Source organism: Dermacentor variabilis, chromosome 2, assembly GCF_050947875.1.
Source record: "Dermacentor variabilis isolate Ectoservices chromosome 2, ASM5094787v1, whole genome shotgun sequence".
NCBI lineage: Eukaryota > Metazoa > Arthropoda > Arachnida > Ixodida > Ixodidae > Dermacentor > Dermacentor variabilis.
In genome coordinates this window covers 174,102,425-174,126,558 of record NC_134569.1, presented here as the reverse complement: position 1 = coordinate 174,126,558, position 24,134 = coordinate 174,102,425, and the positions used below count along the sequence as shown (strand labels likewise).

Below are 24,134 nucleotides of genomic sequence, written 5' to 3'. Positions count from 1 at the left end.
ATTGGTAATCCATTACAAATTCAGTGAACCAGTGCGCTATTCTCACAACCCAAAAAGATGTTTTGTCATATTTGTGCAATCGACTGGGATGATATGTATGCATGCAGACTGAACGTACGTGAAATGGTAAAGAAAAAAAAAGAAAGATTGCGATTGAATTGACATGACAGTTGTAGCCTTGATATGGGGCCCGTTGATGTCTCCAACAGTACTTCCGTAAAGTGCAAGCGATCACTTATGTTTCGATAAGGCTTGTCAGTGTTTGGATATAACAGCTTCCTCAAACATGAGTCAAAAACTTTCTGTCATCAAAAAGCATTGCTGTAGCCACTTTGCTACATATCTACGTAGACAATACTTATCGCCTTACATGCAATAACAGCTGTTATCAATGAAATTCTTACATGAATTTAGAAATCTTAAATGTATGCTTTGAGGATCCGAATTTTTTCAGCCCATTGGGTTGATTTGAAAAAGTTGTGGAATTTTTCGTTCTAACTATTTTCATTCAGGTTGGTTTGTCTACACTTTTATTAGTACGCAAATCTTTCCGTTCTATAGTCGTATAAGCTGTGCAGTTTCCTCTGTATGTTCCTTTTTCGTCCCTCCTGCTTGGTTTAAGAAGTGCAGTATGTACTCAGCAAATAAATCAATAAATAAATACAAAAATTTATCATATAACGATATTGTAAGCATTTCTGCGAATTTCAATTTCATCTGTACAAAGTCCTCATCAATCATCGGCTCGTGTTCGTTTTTGCACCGGCACTATTTTTCCTTCTTGGAATAAAGCGTCGTCTCGACGATGGCCTATCAATATATGACCAACTTTCGGAACGATTTCTAAGCTTCATAAGCAACGCCTCATGATTCAAGGATTTGTTCTATCTCAAAATAAGGTGATATATTTCGCGGTAAAGTACGGTAATTTTTAGGCCAAGTTTTCATTGCTAGATTTTGTAGGCTCACAATGTCGAGGTAGGTTTATCCTCGCCTGTTCCTTGTGTCTTTGTCTAAATTATGCTCGCTTAAGTTTTCAGGCAACATAACAAGAGAGGTGTTACTCTGTTACCAGTTGAGCCGACGAAACTGATTCTGTCCTGAACCATACTGAAAATAATTTTGGACAAATAATTTATTCATTCTCACGAGCGATTCCAGTATAAAGCGTGTGTAATCACAGAATGTATTCGATCGCGATTATTTAACTTTAGTAGCTGCCCTTTCTATCCGAGGTGACACTCAACATTCTAGTAAGCAAGCATAATACCATTTCTATATCGATGACGCACGTGGGCCATCCTATGCAACAGGCTTATTATTGCGTACAAATACGCAGCGTTAGTCGTAAGGTATTAAATAAAAAGTAACACTTGTTAGAGTTTAGTTAAACCTACAATGGTGGACACATGTGTGATAAATATATCGCTTCTACAGTTGTAAGACTGCTTTCTTTTGACCTCAGAAACAGTAAATTATTGAAAAGGGCAACTTGTACGCTTAACCTTCATACTGCGTTGCTGATGTCACAGGAGTACATCTTGTTTCTGTTCTGTGATTTTCAGACTAGGAGCGGCATGGTGTCCTCGTTCTATTTTATCCAGTAATTTGGATTATTCGCTTGGAATTCTGAAAGGTTGGTCCAGTAGGCGTAACTCCCCTACACCCGGTAACTCCAGCTGCGGTGAAACAATCGCCCACCTTCCCTGTCATTGTCCCCGCTTCATTTCGCCCAGGAAATAACTTTCAAGAGTGCTAAATAGTCTTGCGAAACGCCCGTTGTCGGAGGAAAAGGACCTGGGACTGTGGCCAAGACCGTCCTCAGCACAGAAGGCTTTGAAACCGTTGTTCGCTTCTTGCGTAAGGCTAATCTTTTAGACAGACCTTAAGCAGTGCCGTATTCTGCTTTCCTTGTTCTCTTTTATTTTGCTCTCCCTTTCTTACTTCCTTTTTCTCTTCTTTTGTATCATCTGTTTTCGATTATCTTTTATTCCCGTTATCCCTTTTCCCCAGCACATGGTAGCCAGCCGGTCTGAGAGCTGGCTAACTTCCCTGTCTTTCCGCCTATTTCTCCTCCTCCTCCTCCTTCTCCCCCTCCTCAAAAACAGGAAACAAAAAACAAGTTCGGCGTTGCAAGTACAAGGTCGTCTCCAACATGAAAATGGTGGCGATAAACGCGACTGCACCCTATGGCAGAAAGAGTCACATTCGCGTTCGAGAAGACTAATGCAAAAACATGTAAGTGTTGCGTCCTCTAGGGTGGCATATCAAATTCTTTTAATCTATGGCGGGACATATATTGGCGAAACCACTCAATGCTGAACACTGAACAAAATTACATGAATTCTTCATTAGGAACCAAGTTGGGACACACCTCACCTTTCCCGGTGGCTAATGTGGCTGTATATCGCAGTATGAGAGCTGTCACGCTCTAAGAGGCTTACTGGATACGATGGCATCACAGCTAGTGGCAGCAAATTCTATGAAGAGGGGCAACAAATGGTGCTAGTATTCATTATGTCTCAATATGCAATACACCCTTTTAGCTCCGATAGATGTGGCTTTGCAATTGCGTGTTTGGATTGCTTACTATATTAATTTATTTATTATTTCTTGGTCGACTTATTGGACTTACCTGGACCGGCACTCGCAAGCATTTAAATATAAGTGTAGAAGTCAGGTATTGTCCGTATGACACACGGCGAGTGAAACGCAAAAATAAGGACAGAAGGATGTTACACCAAATGCGCAAACTTCCACAAATGATTAGTTTGAAACAGGGCGTACTTAAATATACACGCACAAGGGACACTCAAGTAGCTCAGAAGCCACTTAAGTGCCCCTCGTGTGTGTATATTTGAGCAAGCCCCGCACTGGCGAATCAACATTTGACAACGATAACTGCTTTCTTGACACAGATAGAAAGGGATGCTCGCGCTTTGAGAATCGAGGCTTTCAATTTTCGCTGATTCAAATATCAGTCTAATTAGAGGCACTTTACTTTTTTTGTCAGAAAGGCGCAACTGCAAGAAAGTGGACGAGAAAGTCCTGCAGTGCGGAGCTAGCCAAACTTTCTCCGCAATTCTTAACGTCGTTGTTCTTTGATCCTGTTGTTTAGGCAACGAACTGTCTGCTATGGATAGTATTTTCCACTAACAACGGGGATTTATTGAACTATGTCCTGTAAACAGGTGGCATATCAAGTTTCGTGCCTTTTGTTGCACACATGGTCTATTGATAGAGCATGGATTGCTTATTTTGCGGCACCTAGACAATTTTCTTCTTATGTTACTAATCTTTCACAGCTATAGGTATACAGCTAGATTCTAAATAAGCTTGGAATAACTTTGGATGGTGTCATTCAAAAAGATAGAGGAACTTCGACTTACTTGATTCCGTCAGGTGGGTATTCAAATACTACTACCGCCGAATCGCCGACGAAATCACCAGTCTGTGTGCCTTTGACACACTTGCTCTTGCCTCCCAAGTAAGGGTCTTCCTCGAAGTCTCTGTACATCTGGTGCCACGATTGCTCGAGTGGGAAGCACTGAAATGTATGTGAACACAACACTCAAGAACGCGGATTGGCTTTAACCTGTAATTGCTACAGACAGCAGCAGAAGTGACTCATCATAATGATTGTCAGCAATCGTTTTTGCTTCCAATATAGCTAACAAAAAGTACGGGCATGTTCGATACATTTTCCTTCTCTTACTTGATGTCTCTAAATTGTTCCTCCCTTCAAACGTAAATTTCCATATATGCCAGCCGATCTGAGAACTGGCTAACCTCCCTGTCTTTCCGCCTACTTCTCCTCCTCCTCCTCGTCCTCCTCCTCCTCAAGAACAGGAAACAAAAAACAAGTTGGGCGTTGCAAGTACAAGGTCGTCTCCAACGTGAAAAAGGTGGCGATAAATGCGACTGCACCCTACGGCACAAAGAGTCACATTCGAGTTACAGAAGACTAATGCGAAAACATGCATGTGTTGCGTCCTGTAGGGCGGCATATGAAATTCTTTTCATCTATGGCGGGACATGTATTGGCGAAACCACTCAATGTGCTAATCACTGAACAAAATTACATGTATTCTTGATTAGGAACCAAGTTGGTACACGCCTTACCTTTCACTGTGGCTAATGTGGCTGTATATCGCAGTATGAGAGTAAAGCGAAATCTCAGCGATCACTGAAATTTAGCGTGAGCGCATAACTCTGCGAAGGCATCTCCTCTGCCTGTTGTTTTAACTGTTTTAAGTATTCATTTTTTCCAAGCACTGTTGAAATTTGGAACAACCTAGCTGGTTCCTTGCGGGAAAAACCTAATGAAGAGTTTTTGAAAGAATTATCTAACCACATTTTGTAATTACGTTTCAAATTCAATGTAGGTTGTTTTGATCTAGTGTCTGGTGTATCCACTCCTGCTATGTCTCATGTATTGAGACAGCAGTATCTGTAAATAAATAAAATAAGTAAACAAATAATCATGCGCTTCGCCCGATGCTTTTACTGGCGATAAATCGGTGGTAATGTAGTCTAGTAGGACGGCCCAGATATAACGTGTTACCGAAGTAACATAAGATTCCAGAAGGCGCTGCGTGTATGTGCCATTGTCACGTAGCAATAAATGTTTCCAGCAGCTGAGCAAAATTGTCTGCATGGCCTAGGTGTACGAAATGCCACAGAGAAGTCAACAAATTACAGCAAGTACGGACTCGTTACAGAAGCGGTGGTAACAAGGTAAGTTCGCCTGACGCTGAAAGAAATATAAAGCATTTACGGAAATTGTGACAATTGCTCACTGACACCATAAAGAAAACTGCTGTTTTTACTTGCTGCCTCGAATGTTACACACAATAAAACAGTCAAATGTTGAGAGGTGGTGTGCCACTTGCCATTATATTGAATATTATGCGACGGGTACTTTCTTAGTTCATATAGTTGTAAAATAATGCATAAAGGGACAGATGTGGTAGCAGCAGTTTTATTTGAGATTTGAATGGATGGATAGGTGTATGTTATGAGCTTCCCCTTTCAAACAGGGTGGTGGCTTGCTCCACGAAACTCTGTCTTACTTTGTCAAATGCATCACCTATCTGACCATGTGCAAACCAAGGCCTTCAAGGAGGCCAGGCTTGCCTAAATCGACTGCTGGGAAGCAATTTTCATATTCTAATAGAACATGCTTCATCGTTTCCCTAGCTATACCGCATCAAGCACATGATTCTTTTTCGTTGTTGTATCTCACTTTCTAAGTGCGTGTTCTAAGGAGTCCTGATCTCGCTTTGAAAAGTAATAAGCTTCCATTTGAATTATCATGATTTGTTTCTTTACTGATTTCGTCTTTTCTCTTAAATTGTTACTCATAGCAGGTTCCTTTTTTTTCATTGCTGCCACCCCATGAGATTATCTTAGCCTCTCTGACTTTCCGCTACACGTTCTATGTTGCCATGTAGCTGACAATAGCGGCCGCATGGTTGCCGGTAAGCTTCCTAGTTTTTTTACACCACTGTGAATGTCAATGCTCTTCCCGCACAAATACTTGAACGCTCTCCCAACCACTTGCTTTCTTCCATATTCCTCAGTCGTTCTTCATAACGAATTTTACCGCGAGCTTCCCTCGCTATACCGTTACGTAGGGCGCCGCCTCGTGCACACATCGCGCACTCGGTTCACTATCAATATCGCTTTTGGCGCACGCATGGCGGCGGATTGTGGCCTTGTAAGTAATAATCACATGTGCCTGCTGTGGTGGTTGTTGTCCAGTCTGCTCTGCGGCGACCCTTCATATGTATGTACACGTGCTGCGTTGTTGGTGCGTCTGATCTGCGCTGCTCCAAGCTACAGACGGGAAACAAGAAGCTTTCCCCATACACTACAAATATTTTTTTGGGCACTGCAGTGATGACTGTCGACGTTATGAATAGACAACAGCATGTCTTGTGTTTTATGATTACATTTGCGTCCAAAAACAATTGCGCAAATTTTGCAAGAAGAACTAATCACTAGCATCTTTCCTTGAGTCAACCGCACTCTCTAGACATCTTTAAGGAACAAATGCTGCTGGAGCATTTCCCGAAAGGCCACGGGGTTGGGTAGGGAAACTATGCCACACGGTGGGCCATTCCAAGGGCGCATGGCACGAGGAAACGCAGATAAATTGAAATCCAGCGTGTGAGCCGGTAGGCGACCATAGCGTAAGTGACTGTGAAGCCACTAGACATGCGGGATCCTGTTTGTGACGGGAGACTAAACGTCCCTGACCTATAGATGCATCACGAAAAATCCGTGGGGCCCGAAGCTCTTTAGTCTGCATACATGGGCCGCATACGTTATCAAATCATATACATATATATACATATATATATATATATATATATATATATATATATATATATATATATATATATATATATATATATATATATATATATATATATATATATATATTATATTTACGACCGCACCACAGTACGCCGACACAAGCGCATCCGCGTTCACCACACCGCCCATGCATATGCTGCCACTGCTACTGCAGCCAGCCTGGCACCTCCGGCGCGAACTCCAGTCAACGCGCACTAGGTGTCGTTGCCACACTCTTTCCTCCTCTCATTATTCATGAAACAGTGTGTAAAACAATTAAAGCACACGAAGGCCAATTTCCAGCACTAGCTGTCTTTTCTAATATATATATATATATATATATATATATATATATATATATATATATATATATATATATATATATACATACATACACAGAGAGTGAGAAGCGAAAATTTAGCCAACAACGCCGAATTCACGTGGTTCTATTTGAACCCAAGATGTTATATTTATTTTTGGTAGCTGGCAGAGCGCCTATAGCGCGGAGAAGGAAGACGAAATATTTAATTTAAATAGCGGTCTGAAGTTCTTGCGGGTTGCACCCCTATTCCAGGGCCTCACTGGCTTTAGCGGCTCGTTCGGACTGGCTCAAGGTTTCCTGCCGGCTTCCCAGCTCGTGTCGGGCCCCTAGTCGCGCCTCCCACGACCTTTCAAATTCGTGTGATTAGCGGTGAGTTAACCTCTGCTGGTCTTTGTTTGCAACGCCAAGCGATGTGCTTGAGGGCCGCTCTGTTACCGCGCCAAGGATAGCAGTCATCGTATTGGGCCGGGTCTATTTTGCTTAGTGTGTGTATGTTGAGGAAAATCTCACCTCCCCCGAGGGTCCGCCCCGTATTGCACTGTTTCCCGGATCGTCGCGCACAGTGTTTTGTCGCACACGGATGTAAGCCGACCAGCGCACTCCCCGGGGAACGCATGCAGAGGATGGAGGTAATTAGCTTCGTTGTAAAACAGGTACAGAATGGCAGGAGAACGGCACATTTCTAAAGGTTAAAGGGCAATGAGCGTAATTTAATTTCCTGTTCTGAAGTGTCAATCGTAGGTACGCTATACGAACCAAATTGCGTGGTTTTGCAGTGCTTCAAAAGCGAAGATTAAATATTCCTGATGTGGTAAACAAATAGGCGAGACATAATCGATCTGCGGGCGCACAAATGACAAGTAAGCACGGTTTACAACGTCGGATGGGCAGCTGCGCAAGTAGCAGCGCAGAAATCTTACAATTTTCATAGCTTTCGCAGTTACCTGTTTTTTATGGGTGGACCATTATAGGCTAGAAGTAAGATGAGCACAAAGACAATAATTTGAGGACGTGCGAGGCACTAGAGCCGTATAAATGGCGTAAGAGAAGTCAGGTTGCTTTCTTGCGGTTAGTGCTAATAGCTTTGCATTTGGAAGTGTTGTCATTTGCCATCTATCACACCACTGTTGGAGATTAAGGTCATGTTGCAGGGCCTAGTGATCTCTGGAAGTATCAATGGCTGGATAAATTACGCAATCATGAGCAAATAGTCGCACGCAGTACAGAATGGTAGTGAGCAGATCTTTAATGTGGATTAGCAACCGGAGTATGCGTAGTACGCTACCCAATGGGGTACCAGAATTTAACTCTGAAAGGGGGAGCTTAAGCTACTTATCAGTGAAAACTGGCGGCAAAGGCACAAAAAAATTCTCAACCACGACCACGTTAAAGGTTCGAGTCGAAGGGCAGATAAACTTGATCTGACGCCCCAGTGAGCTAGACGGTCAAGCGCCTTGGCGAAGTCTTAAAGTATGCCTTCCATTTTGTTTTTGGCATTCATACCGGTTCACACTGGAATATAACTCGGTTGTGAATTCTAATAAGTGGATATCACAAGAAAGATCGACCCTTCCTAAATACCGAAAGTATCCGAACGAGAGAATTGAATTTTTTTATAAGCACTATGAACGCAGTGTGTGACATTTGACGTAATTCCACTATCACGGACGTCGTTAGTTTTGCAAGCTCTTTTGTGGCCGGTAATAAAGTTATTATTTCTTGTGATGTTTCGCATTCAGCCAATAGCCGTGTGAAGGCGCCATAAAGTCATTAGTCAGTTGAGATGGCGGGAGTTGAACCGAGCCGCAGGAAAGCATGACCTATCTTTTTACAGAGGCGCTACACATTCCCCGCTGCATGGATTTCAGTCGTATTCGTTATTTCGTGTTCACGGCAGCATTAGCGTGTAGTCTGATTTAATTACCATGATCAAAGGGTGTCGCCGCGTCCCCTTACCCTCTGTAACGTCGTGCTAGTATGCTTGTTCTCTCGAATAAGCACACCAGGGCAGTTGAATAGTATATCAGGTAGTTGGTTTGTATCTAATCAAGAAGAACAGAAGCCTCTCCGCTTTCAAGTACTGGTAACTAGGGCAAAATTTTGCGCAAGAGAAACATTTCACTAGCTTCAAATTAGAAATATCGGAGCGAGTCAGTGTAAACTAAATTCACGTTCCATCAAGTTAGGCATCCTCTCATATTGTAAAGATACTGTTAACGTTCATATCACACCAAACATTACGGCTTCTCACTTCAGCTGCTGCTCCAAACTGCTCACTTCAGCTTGGATACCGATCACACCGTATAAGATGTCCATTAGCTACTAATTACCCGACACGCTATGCGTGTCGGGTAATTAGGAGCGACAGCGATCCACTTATTCCCTCTAGTCGTCGTCGGAAAAGGGCCAAGCAGGTCAAGGCCTACGCGAAACAATGGTTCAGAAGGAACTTCAATTGGATGGAATCGGCCGACATGTTGCAGGGGAGGTTTCTTCCGGCGTTAACACAATTCGCAAGTCGCGGCATAACGATGCACAGAGTGGTAGAGACCCGGCCAGAATACAGTAGTATGCCCCGCACCTCCCCCAATATGTTATGGGGATGTTGGGGATAGAAGACTCTATTTACAAGGTATATACAAACAGAGTCAATGGGGTTAAAAATGGCTGACAAGAACAACACGCAGCAGCCAGCATCTCGCGATGCTCTTCTTCCTCTCTCTCTTCCTCACGTAACAATATATATATATATATATATATATATATATATATATATATATATATATATATATATATATATATATATATATATATATATATATATATATATATATATATATACATACAGGAGGATGAGCATTACGGGATTACTGGATAATCAACGCAAAAGCGAACGCAGCCATCTTTTTGCTTTACCAGAACCACGGGAAAAGCCCAGGGGCTAGATGATGGTCCTATTATCTTCCGCACAAGCATGTAAGCAACCTGTTGCTCATTGACCTTGCGTTCGGACTGCGATACACGATAGGGCCGTCGCCGTATTATAGCGGTACAATCGGCTTTGATTCGGTGTGTAGACGTAGAAGTTTGGCTTAACACAGGGAAACAGCTATTGAAACAGGTATTGTGCTTCGCCAAGACCACCAGTAAGGCTTTGGACTGCGGGGCTGTTAGGTCAGACCCAAGAACGGCTGGAGGAGGGAAAGAATCATGCAGACTTGAGGGTGGTTGGCGATGAAGGGCAAAGCGTGACTATAGAGATAGGTTGGGCGTAGGCGATGGTTGCCACAGTCATCCCTTTGGGCAGCATCACAGGATCTGGGGTTGTGTTGCGAGCAGACAGAAGGGCGCGGCCACGTGAAAAACCGGAACAGACAAGCGGCAGCGAGAATTCCGCGAGAAGTACAGCGGGAAAAAGGGGGGACTAGTGCGTCTCCGTCGGCGATTTGACTGGATGATGCGGCTACAATGTCTTCGTGACCAGGACGCGGGACTTAGTCTGCAGCGATGGCCAAGATCACGAATGAAGGCGAAGAGTCCGTAACAGGTGCAAACGCTATATCCGTGATATGGACAACTTCCTCTCTACAAGAAATGACGGCTGAAGCAAAATGCAGGAATTCCCAACCCAGTATAAGTGTCATGAATACATGTTAGAAGCATGTGGTGTGTGTGTGTGTGTGTGTGTGTGTGTGTGTGTGTGTGTGTGTGTGTGTGTGTGTGTGTGTGTGTGTGTGTGTGTGTGTGTGTGTGTGTGTGTGTGTGTGTGTGTGTGTGTGTGTGTGTGTGTGTGTGTGTGTGTGTGTGTGTGTGTGTGTGTGTGTGTTATGTCTCCTCGAATAGGCAGGATGTTTTGTTAAGAGAGCTCCCCAACAAAATGTTCCTTTGTGGGGAACGCGGTTGAAATTATGTGCCGGACCGCAAAGAGGAGAGACAGAATGCTGGCGCATTTTTTCCCATTTAGCTTAAAATCACCAATGCATTTTTGTGTACCATTTCACAAAGGTATAGCGCACCATCACAAGGACGAACTGGACCTGCACTACACTTGCGGTGCAATTTCGCTGCCATTATTATGTTGTGTACACTGTGAATGCTTGAGTACGTTGGTTTCAATGTAGGTTTCTTTGAAGGAACGCTCTTCCCGTCTTTTTACTCTACTCATTTGGTAAGTGTTGTCGATATGTTATTTCTGGAATATAAATTTGTAACATCACCTTGTCATTATTGCATGCACCACGTCGAAAACGCGCATCCCAAGCGGCATGAAGGAAAAGCAGAAGGACGCTTAAAACACATCTGTATTGGTACTGAAATATGCTAGTTTTTGCCCTATAATATGTTGTAACCGTCTTTGTAATATGGTCACAAGGCAGAAAAGTATGTCTGTTTGTCATGTTTGAACACTTTCTATAGAGATTATCGCGCTGCGTTAGAAGTAGCACTCCATCGAAGCTAATGGTGACTATGACATCAGAGATCTCTTGCAAATAAACACTCCTTGTACGTATTTGCGACAATTTATCTGATACATACCTGCGTCACAGATTTCCCTGTTCCGAAATAAAGACAGCACTAAGGAAATTGAGATGTTGCATCACGGGTGCAACCAGACATGTTGGCAACTAACAGCTTTTGCTAGATTTGGATGGCGGATACCTTATCGATAGCTTGGCAAGGGAATGGCAAACTTACACTCTAAATATTTTCACGCGTAGTAAGCGTGAAACCCGCTCATTGGCAACGTAAACATCGTTTTGAGCACCACGTGACTGAAAACACGCATTGTTTTTCTCAACCCAAGCATGACGTGGCTCGAGAAAACCAACATTCGCTTTTGTTTATGCGTGACGCAAGATGTCATGTGCGAGAACCGGCAAATTCACGCTAAGGAAGAGCTCGCGCCACCCGTCACGCTTCTCCACATCACGCGTATATAAATCCTGATGCATATCCTTAAGAGACCTGCGTGACGTGGCCGTTAATTGTTTTTGACTTGCTGATGTTATTTGCGTTGCCTTTCGTTTTCTTTTCTTTCTTCTTTTGAAGGCAATGAAAGGTGGCGCTGGATTCGGTAACTTTGGCGGGAAGGCGGGCTAAGAGCTGTTAGAGCCCCTGGCTTGGAAGCAGGCACTTTTAACGCGATAACGTTAGGGAGTACGAGTTGCAGAAAATGCGGCGCCCCGCGTCGGACATCAGTTCACCACAAATATTTTCGCAGCACGTATACCAAGGCCTTCCATATGATGCAAGAAATTGACTGTACTAATTGAGTTTGTCAAGCTAAAATATGTAGAAAAATCGTAAACTAGGACATCCACACAACCTAGAGATATGGTAGCTCCTGGAATGTAATTTGACTATAAGAGAAAACATAATTCTTTTACGCGAAATCTGAAAGAAACGCCTTCACACACACAAACCGGCCACGGCTTCACAGACGGCCGCGGCGTGCGCCATATTGCGCGTGCCGGAGGGATGGGTTTCTCGGGGCCCACAGAGTGGCAGGCCCGGTTCCTTGCATTAACTCAAGCTGCCGCTCGCCTCCGCTGCATCGCGGCCCACGCAAGAGGCCGTCGTTAGACCACAAAGCTCGCCTTCGTGCACAGCGGTCGCGGCAAGCGTTTCCATGTAAACATTGCAGTTACACACGCTCCAGTAGCCGGGAAGTGTAAAAAGCTGTCAGGGATCTTTGACTGCCATTGGGGGCTTCCAATCTGAAAGGCGAAGCTTAAGCGTCCTCCATATTTTTCTTCGTGTCTGCCTGCCTTTCAAGTGTGTACTGTGCGCAGTGCTCGCTTTCTGATGGCAAAAAGTGGCGAAGAAGAAACAACGTGATGAGTAATTTGAGATCGATTGACCTGCGTGGTGCGCCGCGCGGTATAGGTGCATGAACACCCCGTATGACTTCGCGCAGTTGTCGCGGGACACGGCGCTGCTCACTACGAACTCTGACATTCCGGTCGGATGGGCTTCTTACTGCAGGCACTCAATTGCCATTCACGGTTTCTTGAAATATCTGGGCAAGCAAATTATTTCCTAATGTCGTTGCTCATTACTGGTTTCAGAACTATTTTCCGAACAGCGACATTTTTACTACGATGTGTAGATGTTCTTATTGAGCTGTGAACTTCGCATCAGTGTCACGCCAAGTCCTCTATCTAGCTTCTGTTCAACTCGGGTCATGCGATCGACCGAGAAAGTCAAAAGAAAGAAGGGAGGAGTGTTGCTCTCGTTGCCGTGGCTGTGAGTCGCTTCTTTCGTTCGCTGTTCGGTTTCCGCCGGCCTCGGTCTCGGTGCCATGCGCTCGTCAGCTTTCGCTCATAGGCGCAAAATTTCGCGGCCACGTCGCGGTTCGCTTCGGTGACCATTTTCTGTGCAGGCGATTCAGCACTGCCGGTGAAGGAACTACCCGGCTCCTCGCTCGTGAGGGTAAAAACCGCTTGCTCCCTGCGTCTTCCGCAGTGCGCCTCGAAAATGACGAAAAATATTGTATACCGCGAATTCCCACAGTCGACGCGTACGTTACGAAAAGCTCGTTTCGTACTGCTCTTTCTGGCCCACAATGCCGCTTTAATTAAGCCATCAAATACCCACGAAGCATTGCTGATTATGCGCTGTAATACGTGTTCGTGAAGTTACTTGCATGTTTTCTCTTTCAGCTTGCCTCTGAAACTGAGTTGAGATTTTCAAACACTGTCGAAGGTAATGTAAAACGCCCTAGGAAAATCTTACCAGTAGCGGCGACACTGCCATCAATAGCGGAGCCATCATACACAGGCGCCGACACGTACGTACAGCAAAGGCTCGCAAATAGCGCCCTAATTTCAGCGGTGAGTAAAATCTTTTGTCACAACCGAAGTTTCAGAGGCCATGCAAAACGGCTTCATTCTGCTAGCACTACTCAGTTTTGAGCAGTGTGTAATGAAGATTTAACGCCGCACTCGTAATGTGAGGCTTCTATGAATTTGTAGTTCTCCACGAAGTGAACTTTGTCAGCGGTTCATTCCGTCCGGTACCACTTTATTTTGTTAATGTTATCTTTGCGCGGTTTCTCGCGTGGACGTCGTTGGCCCGTGCATTCTGTGGGGTGACGTGACGCAGCTGGCATGTGGGAAACAGCGCAGAGAAATCGTAAAGCTGCAACCGGACACATTCCTGGAAAAAGCCATGGTGCTTCGTTTTTGTGTGTATTACGTAGAGGACGTTACGTATCCGGCTGGTTTCGAGCAGTTGTGAGATGTGCCGGCATCGACGAAATTCCATGGGCGCAAAAAAGGCTACGCGATCTCTTGATGAAGCTACACTTCGTTTGAGTGAAGTACATGACAAAATTCACGTGCTGCTTCAAAGCGACGTCAAGGGTTGATCTGGAGCCTATTTTATAGTGTCTTTCTTTCTTGGATTGTTCTTCTTTATAAGGACGCAATCTTGAGAGTTATTGTTAATAAAATGTTTCATTAAAATTTTAAATTCGCTTAAATTGGTATTTCTGTTTCGGTCATCAGCTTTGATTCAAAACGTAAAGACTCACAGCAATCCTCACAGAATTCCTGACTTATTATTATTATTATTATTTTTTGACGAACGTATGGGTGATGGCGCCGAAAGAATGCACATCAGAGTCTTAATTGTAGCATTCACTAGGTGCACTTGTGCGAGGTGCTTTATGAAAGTTTGTCTTGCACTACCTTCAATAGCACTTGGGTTTGTCACAACCGAAGTTTCAGAGGCAATTTAAAACACCTTCATTCCGATAACAGTACTCAGTTTTGAGCCCTGTAAAACGAAGCTTTAACGTCACAATCGGAATGTGAGGCTTGTCGATTCGTGATTGGCGACCTCCTAACGCCTAATGAAGGTGAAAGATAGGATTTTTACTTACTTCATGGGGCATTCTCCTACTGTGTAAGGTGCCTTTCTGATCGTCATACATAATTTAAAAAGAAAGCTGAAAGAAGATAATTGCTGTGCCGCCATTATGGGCGTGGCGGCTGCTTGGGGGGTATGCTGATGACCGTCACTAAAAAGCTAATTACAAAAATCTACCTTCAATTTTCCCCTTGAAAATGTGCAAATAAGAACACTGCATTGTGACAGCTTAACATGAGCTTACTAGCTGTCCTATAAATATGGAATGCGGCTTCTAGTACAGGTAGTAAGCATAAAATATCAGACAGGCTTTCACTAATTCACTGGCTACTCTCCATGTTGTACCTGATGGCCTACCTGATCTTGAGCGTGCTTACGCACAGCTCGAGCTCGGCAGTGAGTCATAAGGGCACATTACAGAGTAGGGGAATGCCGCCTCAAGTAAATAAAAAATAAGATATCTTTCACCTTCACGAAGCGTTACGAAGGCCGTCAGTCATGGTTGGCAAGCGTAAGATCTCAGCGTAAATGCGCACCGCGCCAAAGACAAGCGTAAAAAGAAAACACGCTTTGCAAGCGTTACGCATCCCGCGAGTGATGCTTAAGAAGCGTGATTTTTCATCGTGAACGCCCACCACGAATAGAACAAGCGTGCAAAACATCGTCGACACTTGCTAAAGCGTGAACAATTTTAGAGTGTAAAGTTATGGTGTTCAGGTTCAACGAATTGGTGTTATAAGACATGATAATACATGTAAATCAAACGCAACTAGAAGCCACGAACATGACTTGGAAGGGCTCGAAGAGACAACAACAGGCAAGGCGAACAGCAGCACCGCGCTTGTGTACTAGCACTCTTTGAAGAAAAAGAAAAGAAAAAGAAACAGCTCTCCACCCATCGCATCAATAAAATCATGGTCGCCATATTATACAGGAAGAGCCCAAACTATGTAAAGACAGTTTATGCAGGCAAAGTGGTACTTAACTACACCATTCCAAAACGTGAAGTAACTTTTTACAAGTAACTACACTACGAGATCGCACTTGCTAGCTCCAAGGAAATAATGACGATATACAAAGTCCCAGTACATACCACCAGCTAGGCTACACTCTGAAGAAAGTGTAGCTTAAAGTGCGTTCGGGACAATCTAAGAACGCTTCTATTGCTCTCATTCTGAATATTTATTCTGTTAGGAAGAAAAAAATATAAAAACTTTCCTTCCCGCAGTTGGTCCTTGTCCACTCTGTACTGCGGGTTGCGACACGCTTCTGCTTAGGTGTTAGCATGGCGATTGGTTTCATAAAGTTACAAACCCATTTCAAAGAAAATCTTAGGTTACAAAGTAGACGGCATTCTAAAGTGACATTTATGCGCAAGGCATTGTATTGAACGAAAAAAATTTGCCGTTGTGCTATTTAAGCAGCGCCAGCAATAACGCTTATAGCTTTCCTCTGCAGTGTTAATAGGTGTGTGGTGTTGGTCTCTCGTGTGGTACCTAAGACAAGGCGGCAATAGTTATTGTACGTATGAAATAGGCCCCGATAAATTGTACGCTGCAATTTTTCTGGAAATTGAAACCGTGTTATTGCTAGCTTTACAAGGCAGAGCCACTCTTTCATTTAGGCTTGCTTGAACTTTGTCACGTGCTCTAGCATTGCACTGATTTTATAGCCGCGAGATTTGCAAGAGGTTTCTCTGAGGTAGGCCCAATTACCGTTGATTCGTCTTGGAAAGGCCCCAGGTCAGGGTTTAGGTCCAGAAGTTGCAGACAGGCTCCAAACGACAAGACGCTGAGAAGCAAGGCGAGGAGGGTTGAGTGAAAAAACATGGTTGAACCAACAAGATTGTGCTGCGACGAATACTTCGGTTCACACCAGGCACAAAATTTTTCAAAGAAGGCGTATATATGCTTTAGCCGAGTGCGCCGCACTCGTAGCTCTGGGGAGCGAGACCGCAAATTGCTTGCGCAGTGGGTGTTCGCACCAGTTGACGAAGTTCACGTCCGCGGTTGGAATTAATTTGTTTTGCTTAGTTGCTGGGGTCTTTGGCCAAGTACGTACATATGGTGTCAGTGACACGAAGTAAATTAATTTCAAAAGGACGTCATGCTGATTGCAACAATGGGGCACCGCGGACTGTCCCTGAGCTGCTCGACGCCGAAAAAAAAATAAGAAACTGATTGACCAAATGAGGTTTCAACGGCGACAAAAGCTATCAGACAACTGTCTGCATAAAAAGCAAGGCAACTGTTCTAAGCATACAATTACTTCACTGGGGCTAATGACACTGCTCTGAAAGCAATTTAGTAAGTAAGCTTGCCGCCACATTTGACAGTATGGATGTACATAGCATTGGGCGGGATTGTGAGTACCCCGAAACTTGATCTGGTGTAAAGTAATGAAAAAATGCACGCCAGATTCCTTTTTAAAGTTGATCCTATTCTGTTGGTTGGTGCCGTAAACATTTTACAATTACATTGGCATCTTTTACGATTCAATCGCGTTTGAAATTGCGGGAAGGTGCAGGTGGCAGGCCAATTTGCGCTCTGTGGCCCGTTGCCGTTGCCATCCCGACATCGCTACTTGTCAAACTGTCCGTCTAGTTATTCATGAGAATGTCATGTTCGCAATGCTGAAAGCATTCTTGGAACAAAGCGAACAGAAAACCGCCGGAATAGGCAATCTTTCGCTGTAGCAGAATTACTGCAGTCGCCCGGAAAACAAGAATATGTGAATGTCCGGCCCACTGAATTGGCAACTCTGACAAATGAGAGAAACACCGCATGGGATTCGCGCAATTCATGATGCAGCTGCCTTACGAGCTCCACAGCGGCTTCAAACAAACATATTTTTATTTGTTTACACGAGTCCTTCGTATTAACGTGTAATCAAAGAAATTATTTGTTTATATTTCTACAAGCCAAGTTTTGCCAGAATAGAAGCGATATACATTGTTTACAAACAGTAAGGGGGAAAACATACAGTACACGATTATTCTACATGGTATTGAAGTATGTATGCAAACACTGAAACAGTAAAACAGGGTAAAAATGAAACGTTGTTCACTGCTTTGAGTCTGCCTACTTGCGTCACAGAATACCAGGGAAAGGTTTCTAAGGCGAAATTCAAGGGGCAGCAAGCCGCAATACAGAAGGACAGAATTATCAAATATTGTTTATTGCTCAGTGAAGTATAGCAAATACATTGAATACAATATGAGGCGATAATTTCCAATGGGATGCTCTTTCTGGTAAAAAGGGGTGTGTGTAAAAATTAATACTTGCGAAAGTAGGAGACACTTCAGAGTAAGTTAGTAATAATGTTACGGCAGAATGGTTTCGTGTACAGGCTAGGTAATGATTTTGTCAATATATCGGAGCCACGTTTCCTTTTACTTTTGTTTTGCTTGCCCGCACCATCTCTTAGCAATAATATTCAATAATAAATAAGTCAATATTTATTCCAAATTAAATAAATAAATTTTATTAACGTGCCGCGGAACAACCTTGTCTTGGCACTGGCGCACGTGAAAAATGCTATAACATACATACATATACCTAAATCGACAAACAGGAACAAAAAGCGCAGATACCATACAAATGCGATTTAGAATATGTAACACACGTAATATAACACAGCACAGGACAACACAACATAACATTGCACAACACAGCATTACACAGCAAAATATAAAGTAAAATGTAAGATACAATGGCTATTTTTCTCGGAATTCATTACTAACGTTATCCAACATTTCTGCACAATCAACGAAACCGTTTCATAGCATGAATAAGATAGCTGAGTCAGCTTTCGCGCCTCTGGAGTGCGGGTTTTGTAGACCGAGCGAGAGCTGAGATCGGGGCTCCTGTTCAAGGCCAACATACGTGAGCACGGATATCAATTAATACAGATAAATTTCCTTTCAACTGTGTCTACTCGATCTTTATTAAGCCAACGAGTACTGTTCGCAACGACAGTGGCATATTCCAGCAGACAATGGCAGCGTAATCTACAGCTTAATAAGTACACCTGCATTTCTGAGCTCTCTCGAGATTCGACTTGCTCTGCCCACATGACCAGGCCGCGCCCAGTGATACTGCGGCTGAAGAAAAATCAAGCTGACGCTGGTGTCTGCTGACCACAAATTATATTTTTAGTCGATACCGCTCAATCAGGCGAGAGGCCTGATTCCACTGCTCGCGCACCGTCAGCGTGCTGGTCGTGTCGTTAGCGACTTTTCGGGAGGACGGCGGCGCTCAGCCAACACAGGAGCAAGAACGCAAATCTCGGTGCCAGTGTCGACGAGATAGCCAACTTTGGTGACCCTGTCTGCGACGTGGAAAAGGAGACTGGATTTGGGCTCGCCGTCACTGCTCGGCCCAACCGTTTCTTGCGTAGGAGCAGGGCTGGCGGCACAGGTTTGCGCGTGAGTCATAGCGACGAAGAATGGCGTTCACATTATCGGGGCTTGGGCGGCGAGGTCGTGACAAAGAACGCGGTCCTTGAGTTCGGATGGCAGCGACCTCAGCTCTCAGTCAGGCTGCTTGCCATGTGAGCCCCTCGTTAGCTCCGAGGAGAGCGCATACCTGTCGCCAGAGGCTGTGCCGTCGGACGGAGGGTCAGGAATGCTATGAACTGTAGCCACGGAGGCAAAACTGACGCCTATACTCTTGTCGGTCAACTGGGTCAGAGGTTCCAACGTGGACAATTAAGATGCGATCAGGATCTAGCGAAGCTGCAGTAGAAGGTGTCGCAGCAAAAGTTCCCGGATAAGTGCGCTGTCAGTTGAAGGAGCCAAGTCTACAGCCAAAGCTTGCATACGACGCAATAAGTCGGTAGGTATGCTGTCACCGAGCTCCTTCAATGAACAAAGGTGCTTTAACGTATGCTCTGCCGTTTCAGTCATGCCCTGGATGAGCGTCACCTTAAGCTGGTCATAGGGGCGGTCGACGGGCGGGGAGCGTTGAACATCGCGAACAGATGCACCACTAGTAGGTGGAAGCGCTCCAACGACGCGAATTTGGACAACTGCAAACGGAGGCGCTGACGACGGAAAAAGGATTCCATGGTAATGAACCAAAGTTCCAAATCCGAGGACCAGAACTCCGGGAGCTTTAGAGCAGATACTTCGAGATAGCGGGGTAGTGGCGCTGACTGCAGTCCTTTAGCGGGAGAATCCGTGGCCATGACTGACTGGATAGAAAGCGGACTGCGAAGACAGCGGAGCTCGAACTCCTTGCGGCCTAGGCCTAGTGAAACGTCTGCAGTGCCCAGAGCTGAGAGCGATGACGCGAAGACTAAGTTCACCAATTTGTGGGTGGAGAAAAACCAGCCAGACGCTTGTGCCTGGTGACCACAAATTACACTCTTAGCCGAGCCCGCTCAAATAGGCTGAAGCCTGATTTCGCCGATTACACTGCTCGCGGTGGACCGTCAGCGTGCTAGTCGTGTTGTCATAATCTTTTGTGATGGGACCATTGTTGCACGTGGCATTGGGCTCCAATAGATTCTATGTGGGGCGAGAAGTAAAACTTAGAATTAAAAAGGATTCCACGATCAGTAACTAAGTGCTCCTGAGAGAGAGTGGCTTTGCCCAGGTAGTAAAGGAAACAAAGCTCATCTTGCTTGCATGTACATGACATCACTTTCGTGTTTCGGCCGATTACAACCAGTTTGTTTTGTACACACCAATTGGCAGACACTAACTGAAGTAGAGCGCAGTCATGAAGGCTAACAATTTCTTTGAATATTGCTACAAGGTGCCAGGAGCCAGCTCTAAAAAAGGTATAATGACTAGGACGCACGCTCTGCAAGATGCGGGCGCTAAACATGAGGAATTAGAGAGCGAGGACAAAGCTTTAGACCTATCTACCCCATCTTGTACAGCTGCCTGTCTTGGCGAAGCTCTTCACATACTCAGGCATCATTTCATGACAATATTGCGATGTCCTCCTCATAAATCAAGAAACACGAGTGCTCTGTCGCTAGAGAAGAAAAGAAATGGTCGAAACACAGAATTGTCAAGTTTTACGTTACAGAACCACAGCTTGATTATAAGGCACAGCGTAGTGGGGCACTCCGGATTAATTTTGACCACCTGGGAATGCTTAACTTGCCCCCAATACACGGGACACAGGCGTTATTGCATTTTTTAAATTTTCTTTTAAATTTTTTTTAATAGAGAGTACAGCTGTGTGGCGGCCTCTGTTCGTCAGACGTTGGATCTGTTTGAACACTGCTTAGCTCCGCTCACACTCACACATGAGCCTCAGGAGAAAGGATCCCTTAGGTTTTTAGATTTAAATTTATCTTTTGCCCGGCAACATGTATACTGGATGTACGAGCCGCAAGCCAATAAGCCTCTATTAGCCTATGCATCCGCCCATTCGAAGCTGGTTAAGAGAGATATCGTTCATGCTTGCGTGCATATTGCACTAATACAATCATTTTATCATTTGATAGAACCTAGTTTCAGTTCGCGGACCACTCGGTTAAGGGTGGGAGGGTACCCTAGCAACCTTCTTGTCTCAGTCTCAGCGAACTTCCACTGTAAGTTCGGCACTGATCCTCACAGCATTGAGCCTCAGGTACATGATCGAAGAAACAAAACAGCTGTTATCCCCGTAGGTTCATGGGATCTCCCACAAACTTTAAAAAATAGCACAAAAAGCAGGTATCAATGTTGTTTTCTCTGCTCCAAAAAGATTGCCCAGCTTTGTGTCAGAACTTATCCTGTTGCTAAAGAACGTAGGTCTTGCAGTATCAATCATAGAAAAAGTATATAGATTGTTCGAAAGGTGTTGTGTACCAGATAACCCTTAAATGCGGTCGGTCTTATATAGGGCACACATGTAGGGCTTATATAGGGCACACAGGTTCTTCCAATGTTGCATTGGAAGAACATAGCAATAAAGCGCTTAAAGGGCGAGAAACGTCTATTGGGGTCCATTGCGCACAATGCGGCTGTATTTTGCTTTTTTTAAAAACCAGTATCTTAGTTAGGCATCCTAATGAATACGCTAGACTTATCATTGAAGCAGCAGCGATCGCTGTAAGTTACTCGATTAGGAAGCTGACAATTGCAATAACGAGATAAAAAGTTTTCTTTTTTTTTTGAGGTCGCACATGGTCTTTCGTTCATCTTAAGGCGGCGATCATGGTTCCTTTGAATTTTAAATGCATACTCATGTCGGTTTTGTGCTTTGGGGGGGGGGGGGGGGGGGAGTCCTTTTGTTTTGGTGTCTCGGTATATGCGCGCGTTACTCAAAACAAAGATCATTTCCAAGTCAGTCCTTCTCTTCGTCCTTCTTTTGGTCCCTGCCTATGTACACGCTGTAAGTGATGTTTACTATAAAACACATTTGAATGCCTGTTTATTATTATTATCATTCATGCTGCTGTCGAATAATAGTCGCGTATTGCTGCACAACGTAATGTATAGATTGATACGGCCTAAGCTGCGGTTGTGCTGCCTGCCGGACAGGCAAGGACCACGTTCTGAGGATTTGACCAACAGACTCCTATTGTGTAACTATGCAGACAATAAATTTACATTTAATATAAGCATCACAGATTAAGCCTTGTCATTTGGAATTGAACTCTACCGTAAGATATTGGGGATGGGACTACACGTGAAAGAGGCAAAAATCATCGGGGTGGGGCTTGGGTGCTCAAAGTTCGTAGAAGTTCAAAAGGAAGCGCAAAAAGAATGCAAAATTAGGCTTCTGTATTGTAAAAACATCCACTATTAGTTTTAAAGAAGGTCTGGAAAGTAAGAAATTTTGCCAGAGGAAAGAGAGCCGGCAATGGCGCCTTGAGTTTTCCACACCACCTGGCCGCGGCGTCTTGGATTTGATAAGGTTTAGTCGTATCGGATGAATCACTAACCGAAGAAAACGAAATAACTTGCATGCTACACAACAAAATATTGACCTTGATTGAACCTACAGGGCACGAATAGGCAAAAACAATAAAACGCTTTGATCACCGTAACGTCTCATTGTAGTGCAGGCACTGACAATTGGGCGCCAACTTTATACTACGGCAGTTGGGACTTATCTAACAATCAGTATTTCAGAGTCAAATGAATTCAAACAGCGTTTTCACGAAATGCATTATGAACGTAAGCTTCATCTCACGCACTAGAAGTTCTTCTCAGTTTCTGGTACGATGGCTGTCATAGCATTGTGAAAATAATTTGCGCCCACACGACACTTTCATATCTGAAATGAGCACAGTAGCTCTGGCAAGTTCGGTCGTAGTTTTCGGTTCACGGTTCGCGAAATCATTGCAAGAATTATAAGGTAGCCAAGTATACTGCCGTTATAGAGCAAACCTATGTCTGTCTACCCATCCATAGTTTGGGATGTCCGATGCTCCTGATGTCCGTACTTCCCCTGATGTATATTAGCGCAAACATATAAACGCCCTACATCCCGCACAAATTCAAGCTTCGACAAACCGGATTATGGTACCATTGAATGGCTAAGAACAGCACCATTTAACGTATCTATGTTCCGCGTAAGGAAACAATAAAACACCGCGTGTACAAAAACGCAAAAGATCTTAAATCTTGAAGTTTACATGTATAGGTTCCCGAGGCACGCCGTATTCCCGCATTGCCGTATTAATTTCTCTGGATCGAAAATTTACGGGGAGGGAGGGTGATGCTTCAGCAACAGCACAGCCGCCTCAGATACCGCGCATGACCCCCGGAGCCCCCCTTGCGCTGTCCTTCCCAGAGATCACGAATGTAGCAAGTATACACGCTGTCTTATTTTCTGTACTAAATAACACAGGATGCTGCGCTGTTAACTAATGATAAGCGCGTTTGCGCATCTGCTGCCGCACCGTAAGACTTGGCAGGCAATACAGATGCAGCATCGTGGAAAATATGGTTCAGAAGTCACAAAATTATTTTGATAAAGTTTGAATTAGCGATTTAAGAGGCAATATTGCGTTTGCGAAATTGAATTCCAACAGTCGTATGTTGCCCAACAACAATTCCACAACTGTCGTAGGTGTTATTACGACCTGCAGTATTTTGGCTGTGGCCAGCCCTGAACCCAAACGAAAATTAAATAGCGTGTCAGTGACGCCGGTCTTCCCACCCTATCAGAAAACAACACCTGCTTCCACGCTGCGCGGACGCTAATGATATGACAATTAGAAGTTCTCTTCATTCTCATCCATAAAGCGTTTCTTTACTTGCTTCTATTAGCAAACGTCATCATCCGAGAAGCGGTACCGCCAAAAAGTTGGCAGCAAAATGGAGCACGCTTTGCGCGATTCCTCACGTCCGCATGCAAAAGAGAAGGCCGCGATGGAGCCCGTTCCAGCTTCCGAAGCTTGCATCACTCTAGTATGCGCTTCAATAGAGAGTAGGGAGATATCGACATCTCTGGTGCACTATTGCATATTCATTTTGGTACTTCCGTACTGAGCCGCCCGCATTGGCAAAGTAGTGCAGGTTCTAGCATCCACGACAATGTTGTTTAGAGAATATTTTTTTTATGCGAAGCATATTAACGTAGGTTTCGGGCCTTCGCGCGACGCCCGGCGGTGGCCACCATTGACCCTG

At 44.3% G+C, this 24,134-nt stretch overlaps 1 protein-coding gene across 1 annotated transcript in view; it reads right to left on the bottom strand.

The window, feature by feature from the left end:
• The window catches only part of LOC142570559 (uncharacterized), a 37,684-nt gene extending 25,542 nt beyond the window's left edge, over positions 1-12,142 (bottom strand). Inside the window, exons 1-3 of the mRNA XM_075678932.1 lie at positions 12,106-12,142; positions 11,219-11,235; positions 3,390-3,547 (exon numbers count right to left, since the gene is read on the bottom strand). Of these exons, the coding sequence (XP_075535047.1) occupies positions 3,390-3,547; positions 11,219-11,235; positions 12,106-12,142 (212 nt within the window). The remainder of the gene's footprint in view (positions 1-3,389; positions 3,548-11,218; positions 11,236-12,105) is intronic.
• Between the last annotated feature and the right edge of the window lie 11,992 nt (positions 12,143-24,134).